Raw genomic sequence first — 13,976 nt, forward strand, 5'->3', positions numbered from 1 at the left:
CCAGATTTCCACTGCCCTTTGTGTGAAGAAGTGCTCCCTGACACACCCCTGAATGACCTGGCTCTAATTTGAAGGTGATGCCTTCTTGTTCTGGACTCTCCCACCAGAGGAAATAGTTTCTCTCTATGTACCCTACCAACACCTTTTATCATTTTAAACAGCTCGATTAGATCACCCCTTAATGTTCTATACTCAAGGAAATAAAAGCATAGTCATTGCCTACATTCCATAATGTAGTGTGTGTGGGAAGCTGCTCTGCAAACTCGTAAAAATGTGGGTCTTTGAACCGCTGCCCTTAATCTGGTTATCAGATTGAAGGTCACCTGTTTCTGGTCATCTTGTGTTTTCTTGTACTTGATAGCAAATGGCCATCTGCCTTACATAGCGGAGCCCAGCAGCGTTACAGAGTAGCACCTATGGGGACTGGCACAGCGGAGATGGAGATAAATTTTAATAGTGAGTGTAAATGTGCCGAGAGTGACTGCCCCTCGTGACCACCGGTTTGAACAAAAAAAATCCCCCAGCAAATTCATATACATCGCACTGTTCTCCTGAACCACTGTTACTTCCTACTTAACACCCTCCATAAACTTCACCTCATCCAAAACTCTGCTGCCTGTATCCTAACTTGCACCATCCCGTTTACCCATCAACCCCTGTGCTTGCTAACCTACAATGCCTCCAAGGTTACAATTTTTCCAGAAAGCAAAAAACGAGGCCACGAGCTAAAAAGTTGATGAAATTGATTTGATAGAAGCTTTTGGAATTAACTGGACAAAGGGAGCAAAAGGGCACCAGCAATTGACTCACCACCAATTAAGGACAATCTCTGTGGTCAAGTACCAAACTGGTTTTATGCACAACAATGGAGTTGTTACATTTTCATAAACTAACTGAAGAGGCCCAGAACTGATTGACCAGAGGGGAGAAAAACAAATCTCGCTGGAGACACCAAGTCTGCAAGAAAACCAGGACAAAGGGATCCCACCAGGTGTACATTTTTGGAGAACGAGGTATTAAGGATGAGTCGTCATCTTTTGCCTGGTAGACTCTGTGTGCAAATTGAGAACATTCAGTTCCATTATTGCAGTCAGTCAAACAAGATCACCGTAAACAACGTATTGATTCAAACACATTATTGAAAACTGCAGCAGCGGGGGATTATGCATAACATGGATATAAATATGCGAGGTAGAGGTGGCACAGAAACGAAAGAGAGAAGCGATATGTGGTACCGTACCGAACCGAACCGAAGCGGAATATGAAACGGACACGGAAGGGATAGAACTGAGAAGAACAGCTAGAAGAGGAAACATCCGGTCAAGGAGCCAACGACCAAGAACCTACTATCCACAATTACAGCCATAAACTGGATGGGTGATTCTATGTCTTCAGTTAATTCTCTCAGGAATCTAGTTCTGTAGTTTGTGTTAGTTTTTGCTTAATAAAACTGACACTGGGTTAAGCTAAATTTTGTGCCACGTGTTGTCCTTTTTCCTATAATTCCCAAGGTCAAACGAATCAAGGGAGAGTGTAAAAACAAACACCCTACACCTCGATTTTTAAATTCGCACCCGATCGTTCTAATTCCACCATGGCCCCGATCTCTGTAACCTTCGCCAATCATACAATCCTGCAAGATCTCTGTGCCTGTCCAATTCTGACCTCTTGCGCGTCCCCGATTTCTTCGCTCCACCATTGTCAGCCGTGGCCAAATTTTAGGTCACAGCTGATCATTACTATCTCTGCACATGAATCTTAAATTTTATTCCCTCCCTCCCTAAACATCTCTGCCTTTAAGATACTCCTTAAAACCTACCAATTTGACCAAGTGTCCTAATATCTCCTTACTTGGCTCGGAGTCAATGTAATACCACTCTAGTGAAGCCCCTTGGGACACTTCACTATGTTAAAGGTGCTATATAACTAGAAGTTGTTCTTCCACGTAGGCTTACTTGGCCACTGCATTTGGTGAATGTTCACAACCAGAACAAAACAGAATGGGTAAAAGGCCTTTCAACTGGCAGTCCATTCTGTAACAATCAGCTTTTCAGAAACACTGCAATGGACGCACATTGAGAAATCAGTTAGCAATGTGCGAGAATATACTTATTACACCTCCTGCACCAGTTACACTCAACACCGACTAGACCAGTCACCTTGGCTTAGGGCTGTGCCAAACCATTAGATCATTGATCAGGAAAACATTCTTTGAATGATTGCTCTTCTTTCTGTTCTGAAACATGACCATTGCATCAATTGTCTTTCTCCCTGTAAGTACTAACTGTGCTTGTCTGGTCTTGTTCTCAACTCATCTGTTACCAAACCAAACCAGTAGGGCTAATCAAGCCGCCCACGGCTCCAAACAGATTTACTGGTCATTTATCTCAAAAGGTGCTTGTTGGCTAACATAAGTCAGTACATGTCAAAGTAATTCATTATTTAAATGTTTGGAAGATTTGAGATATGGGATAAGGCACCAAGTTAAAGCTTTGCTGTAAGAAACAGACCAAATACAAGAACACTTTTTAAAGAGTAATTTCTAATCCTATGTTACAAGTTGAGCTTTTATTCAGTATATTGGTAAAATGAACTCATTCTACAAAGGTTTGAATAAGTCCCTCGCAAGCAGTTTTGGCTCCAGCTTTTAACATCACTTGCCGAATGACTTACCCACTAAACTGCAAAAGCATTCAACTAATATGCAAAATCTTGCAAAAAATACCAAGATAAAAAGGAGTGATGAGGGTTGCTAGTTCATCCATCTAAAAACACCCAGATTCTGTCCCCTACTGATCCCATCACAGCACCAATCCGCCACCCCACCCAGGAGACCACATGTTGAGCATTCTGTGAAGCTGGGGCAGCACGGGCCAGCCCACACTGCGATGTGTGCGCGCACTAGGCCCCTGCAGCAGAGCTGGTCTCCAGTTGTCTTGGTTAACCCTTGCCACTGGACCAAGACCTAGCTCTGTCAAGCCCGTGTGGTGGCTGGTGTGCAACGGCACCACACGTTAAAAAAAAAATCCATGCACAGGTATCTTCCACCCTTCAACATGTAGTTCGGGATTCAGAGTATTAGGTCCTTCATTGTAACACCTGTGAACTCATCCCTTTTTGGTGTTGGAGCAAGTCATCCTCGATACGAGGGACCGCCGAAGAAGGAAGCTATAAGTCCTAAACTTACCTTTCATCAGCTTGAACTTTCGAAGTAAATAAGCCCAAGTCTTTCGGTTTATGTTGATGACTCAGTTCTCCGACACTGGGTGCCACTCACGAGGCTTCTTCTCTGCACCTCCTCCCAGAGCTTGAAAGTCTTTCTGTATCTCCGTGACCAAACCTGGTCACAGTGCTCGTGGTGCAGTCTGACCAGAGCACTAAACATTTCTGCAAGGCTTCCTCCGATTTAGAATTGCTGATATAGTGCTGAGAATGTGGAATTCGCTGCCGCAGGGAGTGGTTGAGGTGAATACCATCGATGCATTTAAGGGGAGACTGGATAAGTACGAGAGAGAAAGGAATAGAAGGATCGGTTGACGGGGTAAGATTAAGTCAGGTGGGAGGAATCTTGTGTGGCACATAAACATCGGCATAGATCGGTCAGCAGTTTTAGTGCTGTGTATTATCTGAATTCAGGAGTGTTAAGTGCTATGCATTATCTGAACTTGGTGCATTAGCACTGAGTTATCTGATCTCAGGAGTTTTAGCATTGTGCCTTGTCTGAACTCAATGGTTTACTCCTGTTCTTATGTACCTTTTGTTGTTTCTGAGACTGGAGTAGCAATACATTAAATTCAGCACTTTATCGCTGGGTCCCAACAACCCACCCTCCATTATCAGCGAAGTGTTTTCCTTGCAGGGGGCAGAGTGGTCTCAGATGGTCAGCTCACTGTAAGACAAGGTTTAATTTGACATGAAAAAAAAAATCACAGAGAACCAGGTTGTCATAGGGTATTCTGTTAAACTGAACGGAGGAGTGAATTGGCAGGCAGGTTAAGAGGAGGCTAACTGTTAGCAATTGGGTGCCTTGTGCTTGCAGACTGTCAGCAGACTGAAAAGCAGCAGGACTCAAAATACATTATTGCCATATGAGCGCACTTATTTCAGTACAATGAGGCTGTAACCACGGGCTCCGCCTCAAAAGGGCCATTTGAAAGGTTAGGGGGAGATTTAGTAGAGGTATTCAAAATTATGAGGCGTTTTGATAGAGTAGATAGGGAGAAACTGTTTCCTCTGGCAGGAGGGTCAGTAACCAGAGGACAGATTTAAGATGAGAGAGTCAGAGGGGAGATGAGGAAATGTTTTTTTTGTGTGCCAAGTTATGATCTGATTCAATAACATTGAAAAGGGAATTGAACACTTGAAAAGGAAACATTAACAGGATTATGGGGAAAGAACAGGAATAATTGGGTGTATGGCGTATGTCATCAGTATCTTACCCCTTTCAGACTCGCCCTTCTGCGGATGTATGTTTCTTTTCGGCTTAGAATTTAGAAAGTGTTCGGTCATTTGCTGATCGATGGCAAGCTTCAGTTGAGGTGCTTGAATTCTAAAGCTGGAATAGAATTTCCAATTCCCAAACAAATCAGCAAGCCCACCCATCCTGAGTTATAAAGTATTAGTTTTAACCCAGCACAACGCAGAATTCCATATCAATGCTGTGCAAATCTTCCATCTGTTCTGCTTCAACATTTTCCATCTCGTCCCCCGTACTCCTGTCCCTTCTACTACAGATTGCAGAGATATATGGAAACCCTCCTGCCCCTTAGCCAGCTGTCTTCTAGCGGACTATTTGGCTGTGGAGGAATCATAACCTCCAGAGACATTGCCATGCTCTGACCGACTTTGCCGCAGGAGCCGGTGTAGACCAATCGGGAAAGAGAATCCTGGCTGTGGATCCAGCAGCCAACTAAATAACACGTAATGTTTGTGTATGTGTGTGTGGAGGGGTTGTGAGGGGGAGAAGAGGAAAGGCTCCAGACAAAAGGCAGTTATAAATTAACTCTGTTTATTTCTATCAGTATCCACTACACAAAGTTGTTCCTTACATTCCAGTTTACATTATTGTAACTACATCACGTGAATACAACTTGTGTTCTCTCCCCTCCCCAATGATGGTAAACATCTTCAGATCCAATTAGTTAGAACCTTCTATCCACAGCCCAATTAGAAGCATTGTGAACTACTGAAGGAGCCATCAGGTTAAATGCAGAGTGCCCCCACTCCCTCCACAGAATAGTGCAAATTAAGATACATTAGTTCATTAAAAGCTGACCAGTCATTGATGATTGAACTCCTGACAGCAGTTGACAGACAAATGCAGCGGCTTGTGTAGATGAAAACAGAGTCAGGACCACGGTTGTGTGTGAGGCTCAGCACTGTTTTTTCTAAGCTGAGGTGGCAGGTCGAGGCCCACAGTGCACGAGACCCACAGAGGCTAGAGAGAGACGAGGTAAATCAGGAGGCGGTGGTTTGGTGAGGCCAAGCTGGAGTTTTAAAAGCCTGGCATTCATTGGAGGGAAGACTGGAGGTGGTGAGGAGTTCCACAGTTTTGAGGTCCTAGGGAAAGAAAGAGTTTAGAGTAGATGATGTGATGAGTCTTGATTTGAAGACAGTGACGATGCAGTGAAGATGGAGGTAGAAGAGCATATGCAGCTTTAATCAAACAGATGAATGTTTAAAGGACCACCAACAAGCGAGAAAGAGAGAGGGCGAGATAAAGAGAGTAAGAAAAAAAAAGACATCTTCAGAAGCTACACTACAGCCTGATGCACATATCTCACAACTGTCATTTCAAATGATGCCATTAGAGCCGCACACAAGACCCCCCAAATCAGAAAGTGGTGCGGCCCCCAAAACCCCAACTCCACCCTTAAGCATCCTGCAGATTGGCAGACACGGTTCACAAGGGCCGTGATCCCCTCGCCTCAGAGGCAGTCCGCTTTCAACGGGCAAATCACAGCTCAGCTGAAGTCAGACTGAGAACAGATCTGAGCGATGGTTAACAAGTCTAACAAACTGCATCTCATTGTCCTCAAAAGAATGGAGTGCAGCTTGTAAGCAGAGAGACATAGAGAGAGAGAGAGAGAGTGTGAGTGTGAATGTGAGTGTGAGAGTGAGTGTGAGTGAGTGAGTGAATGAGGAGAGAGAGAGTGAGAGTGAGTGAGAGAGAGAGAGAGAGAGCGCGAGACAGAGAGTGAGACTAATCTGGTGTCATTGACATAAACAACCGCACAGTATCAAAGAAAACAGCAACTATTTATAGTACCACTCAAACATACACTAAAGCCGACATATTTGAAAACAGGAAGGGTTCTGTAGATAGAGGATTCATTTCAAACAAGCTCAACATCTTTAGTAAAAGAACAAATTCAAAAAAACAAAATCATATACAACAAACTTATCAGTAAAACAAAAAGGAAGCAGGGCCCCTCTGATGCAAAGTGATTGGGGCGGGTAGCTGTGTGATATCCATTCACTCCACTCCCCACTCATTGTCATCACCAGCCCCACATCATTTTATAGAAATATACGAAAATATTTTTGATATCTATTCCTCTTTCCGGATACAAACACCTTGTGTCGTACAAACCACAGTGTAGAAAAAAAATGCTTCACATTTTAACGACTCGTTGTGGCGGTTTGCGTTCAGTAGAACCGCTTATTGCGCTCTTGGCGTTTCTGGAAGACCACAGCGCCCACCACAGCACACACGACAATCCCTAGCAATGCGCAGAGGAGGAGCAGGAAGACTTTCCACCCCGTCAGCGGCCCGTTCCTGAAATTTCCCGTCGGATCGTCGATGTTATCTGGAAGGCAAAAATGTCACAACCTCAGATTAACCCAGCGTCTTTTAATGCAGGAAGATGTCCCAAGAGGCACGATCGGATAATAATTGGCACCCAGCCGAGGGAGGAGCTATCAGGAGGGGGTGCGTGACTCATGAGTTGCGGTTCGAAGGGGTGGGTTTTAAGGAAGACAGACAGATAGCGGTGGAGGTGATGATGGTGAAGGAGAAATGGGTGGAGGATACCATAAGTGCACTGATCAGCATTCGACAGATAAATAATGGTTAACTCTCGAGGTGAGGCCCTTCATCAGAGCTCCTGCTGAAGGACCTCAACCCAAAACACAAACCTATCATAGAATAGTACAGCACAGAAGGCGGCCATACGGCCCATCCAGTCTGCGCTGGCTCTTTCAAAGAGCAGTTAGGCGGTCATGGTGATGTAGAGGATATTGGGATAGAAATTCATCAGGGTCGGTACAGAAGCTGAGGCTGCATATAGCTGATCCAGCCTCAGACAATGACCATGGAGGGGGATTGAGTCGGTGGCTAGGGAATAGAGTTGGAGGCGGGGACCAGACAATGGCTTGGATCTTCCCAATATTTAATTGAAGGTAATTTATGCGCATCCAATACCAGAGGTCAGACAAGCAGCGTAACAAATCAGGCAGTGGAGGGGGTTGAGAAAGGTGGTGGTGTAGTAGAGCTGGGAGTTGTCAGTGTACATGTGGGTTCTAACATGGTGATTTCAGATGATGTTGCCAAGGGGAAGCATGTAGACGAGAAATAGGAAGGGGCCAAGGATAAATTTTTAGGGGACTCGAGGTAACGGTGCGGGAGCGAGAAGAGAAGCTAATGCAGAAGATTCTCTGGCTATGACTGGACAGATAGGAATGGAACCAGGTAAGGGCAGTCCCACCCAGCTGGATAACAGAGAAGGAGTTGGAGGAGGATGGTGTGGTCAACTGTGTTGAAGACTGCAGACAGGTCGAGAAGAATGAGGAGGGATAGTGCATACGGATATTTTTTGTGACTTTTATAATGGCCGTTTCAACAGTGCGACAAGGACAGATTTATAAACGGTCATAAGGTGACTTTTAATATATATTTAAAATAGGGTGAAATTAGCTTCTTTGCTTAGCAAGAATTTAAACTCAGTTTGGCTATTAAGGAAACAATCACAGCTCAGGTAAGGAGAGGTCTTCACAGTGAAAGACACAAAAACCATGCCAAAAATTGCTGGTCACGGGAATGTAGGAAGGGAGGACCTTGAGACAATCACTATCACTAGGGGGATAGTGCTGGACAGGCTAATGGATCTCACGGTAGACAAGTCCCCTGGTCCTGATGAAATGCATCCCAGGGTATTAAAAGAGATGGCGGAAGTTATAGCAGATGCATTCGTTATAATCTACCAAAATTCTCTGGACTCTGGGGAGGTACCATCGGATTGGAAAGCAGCTAATGTAATGCCTCTGTTTAAAAAAGGGGGCAGACAAAAGGCAGGTAACTATAGGCCGGTTAGTTTAACATCTGTAGTGGGGAAAATGCTTGAAACTATCATTAAGGAAGAAATAGCAGGACATCTAGATAGGAATAGTGCAATCAAGCAGACGCAACATGGATTCATGAAGGGGAAATCATGTTTAACTAATTTACTGGAATTTTTTGAGGATATAACGAGCATGGTGGATAGAGGTGTACCGATGGATGTGGTGTATTTAGATTTCCAAAAGGCATTCGATAAGGTGCCACACAAAAGGTTACTGCAGAAGATAAAGGAACGCAGAGTCAGAGGAAATGTATTAGCATGGATCGAGAATTGGCTGGCTAACAGAAAGCAGAGAGTCGGGATAAATGGGTCCTTTTCGGGTTGGAAATCGGTGGTTAGTGTTGTGCCACAGGGATCGGTGCTGGGACCACAACTGTTTACAATATACATAGATGACCTGGAAGAGGGGACAGAGTGTAGTGTAACAAAATTTGCAGATGACACAAAGATTAGTGGGAAAGCGGGTTGTGTAGAGGACACTGAGAGGCTGCAAAGAGATTTAGGTAGGTTAAGCGAATGGGCTAAGGTTTGGCAGATGGAATACAATGTCGGAAAATGTGAGGTCATCCACCTTGGGAAAAAAAAAAACAGTAAAGGGAATATTATTTGAACGGGGAGAAATTACAACATGCTGCGGTGCTGAGGGACCTGGGGGTCCTTGTGCATGAATCCCAAAAAGTTAGTTTGCAGGTGCAGCAGGTAATCAGGAAGGCGAATGGAATGATGGCCTTCATTGCGAGAGGGATGGAGTACAAAAGCAGGGAGGTCCTGCTGCAACTGTACAGGGTATTGGTGAGGCCGCACCTGGAGTACTGCGTGCAGTTTTGGTCACCTTACTTAAGGAAGGATATACTAGCTTTGGAGGGGGTACAGAGATGATTCACTAGGCTGATTCCGGAGATGAGGGGGTTACCTTATGATGATAGATTGAGTAGACTGGGTCTTTACTCGTTGGAGTGCAGAAGGATGAGGGGTGATCTTATAGAAACATTTAAAATAATGAAAGGGATAGACAAGATAGAGGCAGAGAGGTTGTTTCCACTGGTCGAAGAGACTAGAACTCGGGGGCACAGCCTCAAAATACGGGGGAGCCAATTTAAAACCGAGTTGAGAAGGAATTTCTTCTCCCAGAGGGTTGTGAATCTGTGGAATTCTCTGCCCAAGGAAGCAGTTGAGGCTATCTCATTGAATGTATTCAAGTCACAGATCGATAGATTTTTAACTAATAAGGGAATTAAGGGTTATGGGGAGCGGGCGGGTAAGTGGAGCTGAGTCCACGGCCAGATCAGCCATGATCTTGTTGAATGGCGGAGCAGGCTCGAGGGGCTAGATGGCCTACTCCTGTTCCTAATTCTTATGTTCTTATGAGAGATATGGAGTAACACTGACTGACATATGATCGCAAATAGTATCGGAGTCGGCGCTCAGATTGGGGAGGGGGAGCTGGGCTGTCCCACACACTTCAACATCACTGGGTGTCACTTTAGATCCTGGGTAATTGATAAAGGCTGTAGGCATTCTGAGGGAATTACTGAAATTTTACATGACAATGTTTGAAGACGTCCGTTTAAGTTTTACACCTCTGTTGGTTCAGAATGAGTCAGGTCAGGTGTTGAACCTGTTACCATAGTGACAGTAGACGGTGCCACATGTGCTTGGGCAAGACCAAGTGGCAGGCAGCGGTTAAGTGACCTAGCCACGTCATTGGATGGATGAGCGCCCCGGGGGCAGGGGGGGGGGATGTGGAGACAGTGGGAGCCTCAATAGAGGAAACACCATCAAAAGACAGACGAGCTAATCCTCCAATTAGCCAACGGCGTCCAAAACCTGCAAACGTGACCCAGTCAATGAAAGAGTGACCGAGACCCGTCTCAAACACCAGAGTTAAAGCCCTTGCCTCCAAACTTGGAGTGACAGGAGCTTCGGAGATAGTTGACAGAGGATTGCTTTTTTAAAAAACAAGGAATATTCATCTTACAATCCTACCCCAACATATGCAACGTCTTCATGAATGATATATCAACACACCCTCCCCCATCACCTGCAGAATTAGTTTGCACCTCTATTTTGTCACTTTTATTCACAATACCTTGTCCATTCATGTATATACAACTCAAATCTCCATCCTTTTGTTTGGTGACCGCACTCACTTTATTCTGAACTCCATCTGATCCATTCTTCTCTTTCCTCTTTCCTCCAGGCCTGATTACTTTTCTCCCCTTTCTATTTGTTTCTCTCTCTTTTTCATTCCCACATTAGTTTAAAACCTAGAGATTGCACATCTGAAGTTGTCTTCAAGGCATATTGTTAGAAACAGCGCATCTTCCTAAAGTATTCCCTTGGATTCGACTGCTAGTCACTTCTGTAAGTGGACCCTGTATCTCATGATCGGGAGCTCACCTCTTCATCTCAATATCTAACGATTTGATAGCATAACCCAGAGATGTAACAATAGGACCTCCTTGCCATTGAAACTAGATATCATTCCTTTGCTTGTGCCCTCAGGTGCTCTTCCAATCTCACACTAAGTGGACTGATTAATACATTTGTGAGGCAAGGCCTGATACAAGTCATGAAGCTGCTTTATTAGACAGACAGAGACTTAATTGCACAACAGTTCGAACAAAACCTCACTCAGGACAACTAACTACAGTTCCTTCCTCGTGAAAAGGAATGATAATATACCACAGTTCCAAAATAGCGGACGGGATGGCAGCTCCCCAGGGAGCTCTCCCTGAACAAATTTCCCCCCAGCCATCCGTTACCCTCCCTTGCTTTTTCTCTCCCAATCACGCCCCCCCACCCCCACCACTGTTTAAGCTTCCCCTGGCCCCAATAGTGGGTGTATTTTTTACTCCTAAAGTGCATTCCTTACCCCTACCCGAGCCCACTGCCCATGTCCCAACCATGCCTGTTCCTTACCTCCATCTATGAACGCCGGACTTACCATCGAAATCGACCTTCCTGCTACGAAGCCTCTCACACTCCAACTGGATGTGACCGACTCTGATGCCTCACTCAACCCCCGATGGCGTCCGGGTGAGTCTCTGCGGCCACGTCCCGGGCCTCCCTCTTTCTCTCCCTCTGGCCTCGTGCCGGGCCTCCCTCCCTCCTGCCACGTCCAGGGTCTCCCGCCCTCCCTCTCTCCGGTCGCTGGTCCCACACAGCTGCGGAGCCCCTGTCGAGAACATGGTGCATGCAATGGCAGTGGCCACTCTGACCTCTCCTCCTTCCACGAAGTGGACCTCTGGCCATCCCAATGCCTGCCCTCAGCCAGGAACTAATACCTGGGAGAGGGAAGCATTTCCTCAAATCTCTCGCCCCCATTCTCCAGGCCTCGGATCTCTCACCATCTCCCCGAAGGGCGCTGTTCAGCGCCGAGCTTACGGCCTGCACCTCACCGTAGGCAACTAGACCCATGCAGTAGAGCCTGGTCTCCAGTCATCTTAGGCCCCCGATGCCACTGGACCAAGACCTTGCTCTGCTCAGCCCGTGTGCAACGGCCACATGTTAAAAGAACTCACGCACAGGCACCTTCCATCCTTCAAAATGAAGTTCGGGACCTGGAACATCAGGACCCTCATGGACAACCCCAACAGCGACAGACCGGAACGTCGCACTGCTATCGTTGCAGGGAACTCAGACGCTTCGACGTCGACATCACCACCCAAGTGAGACCCGCAGGCAGGGCAAGGCCAGCTCAAGGGACAAGGTAGTGGATACACCTTCTTCTGGAAAGGCAAACCAGAAGAACGCCACCTCCATGGAGTTGGCTTCGCCATAAAGAATGAGCTGGTGGGCTGTCTCAGAGACTCCCCCTGCGGGATAAGCAAATGTCTCATGACTCTGGCTCACCCTATCCCAGAACCAGTGCGGCACAGTCATCAGCTCGTAACCCCATACTCTCGACACAACAGATGAGACCAAAGAGGAATTCTACCCCAGCCTCGAACAATCCCTGTCGAGTCCCTACGGACGACAAACTGATCCGCCTCGGCGACTTCATCGCCAGAGTCGGTAAGGACACAGACCTCTGGGGAGGCGTGATCGGCAGAAAGGAGGTAGGAAAAACCAATACCAGCGGTACCCTGCTCCTGACAAAATGCCTGGAACACTACCTTGTTCTATCAGAGGGACAAGTACAAGGCATCGTGGCAACACCCTCGCTCCAAGCACTGGCATCTGCTCAACTACATCATCGTCCGAGCAAGGGACCACAAGGACGTGCGCATCACCCACGCCATGACAGGAGCCGACAACTGCTGGACGGACTACCGCCTAATCCACTCCGTCATTATCAATATAACCCCAAAGCAACGACGGCAACAGAAACAATGCCGCAGAAAAATCAATGCCGGGGCACTCAAAGACCCAGTTAACAAAACCCTATATACAGCCAGCTCTTCACTGCCAACCTGGCAGATTGCCCACGGCACCTGGTCTGCTCTCAAGGCTTCTATAACCAGTGTCTGCGAAGAGACGCTTGGTCACTCAACCAGGAAACACCAAGACTGGTTTGACAAGAATGACCAGGAGATCCAGGAGCTAATAAGCCACAAGCACAAGGTGTTTCTGAACTTAAAGCAGCAACCCAACTCGGGAGCAGCAAAGCAGCTCTACAGGCGGCTGAAGGCTGAGGGCCAACAAAAAACCCGGAGTTCTAAAGAATAGATGGTGGGTGGAGAAAGCACAGATCTAGCAGCTGGCCGACAACCATGACTTGCGAGTATTCTTCAGCGCAGTCAAGACCACCTACAGCCCAAGCACTCAAGGCCCCACTCCACTGCTGGCCAAGAACAGAGAGGCACTCATTAAGGACACTGAGGCAGTCAGGGCCCGCTGAAAGGAGCACTTCGAAGATTTCCTTAACTGAGACTCTGCCTTCGACTCAAGTGTCCTCGACTCCATCCCGCATCATGCTACCCGCCACCATCTCAGCAAAACCCCAGCCCTGCATGAGGTAGAAAAGGCCACCTGTCAGCTGAAGAACAACAGGAGCCGATGGAATCCCCGCTGAGGCACTAAAGTATGGCAGAGAAGCACTATTGGCATGAATCCATGACCTCATCTCTCTTATCTGGAAGGAGGAGAGCATGCCAGGAGATCTCAGATGCCGTAATCATGAGCATCTTCAAAAAAGGGGACAAGTCCGACAGCGGCAACTACAGAAGAATCTCCCTGTTGTCGGCCACTGGGAAAGTCATCGCAAGAATCCTCCTCAACCGACTTCTCCCTGTGGCTGAAGAGCTCCTCCCAGAGTTGCAATGTGGATTCCGCCCACGAATGGACATGATCTTCACCACGCAACAACTACAAGAGAAATGCAGGGAACAGCACCAACCCTTGAACATGGCCTCATTTGATCTCACAAAGGCCTTTGACACCATCAACCGTGAGGGACTATGGAGCGTCCTCCTTTGTTTTGGCTGCGCCCGGAAGTTTGTCACCATCCTCCACCCGCTCCACTATGACATGCAAGCCGTGACCAACGGATCCACCACAGATCCAATCCACGTTCGGACCGGGGTCAAGCAGGGCTGTGTCATCACACCAACGCTTTTCTCGATCTTCCTTGCTGAAATGCTCCATCTCACTATCAACAAGCTCCCCACTGGAGTGGAACTAAATATAGAACCA

At 46.8% G+C, this 13,976-nt stretch overlaps 1 protein-coding gene across 1 annotated transcript in view; it reads right to left on the bottom strand.

Moving 5' to 3' along the window:
• Positions 1 to 4,991: 4,991 nt before the first annotated feature.
• The window catches only part of lman2 (lectin, mannose-binding 2), a 48,706-nt gene continuing 39,721 nt past the window's right edge, over positions 4,992 to 13,976 (bottom strand). Inside the window, exon 7 of the mRNA XM_070878608.1 lies at positions 4,992 to 6,809. Coding sequence (XP_070734709.1) covers positions 6,649 to 6,809 — 161 coding nt within the window. The 3' untranslated portion in view covers positions 4,992 to 6,648. The remainder of the gene's footprint in view (positions 6,810 to 13,976) is intronic.

Source organism: Pristiophorus japonicus, chromosome 4 (assembly GCF_044704955.1).
Source record: "Pristiophorus japonicus isolate sPriJap1 chromosome 4, sPriJap1.hap1, whole genome shotgun sequence".
In the NCBI taxonomy this organism is placed as follows: domain Eukaryota; kingdom Metazoa; phylum Chordata; class Chondrichthyes; family Pristiophoridae; genus Pristiophorus; species Pristiophorus japonicus.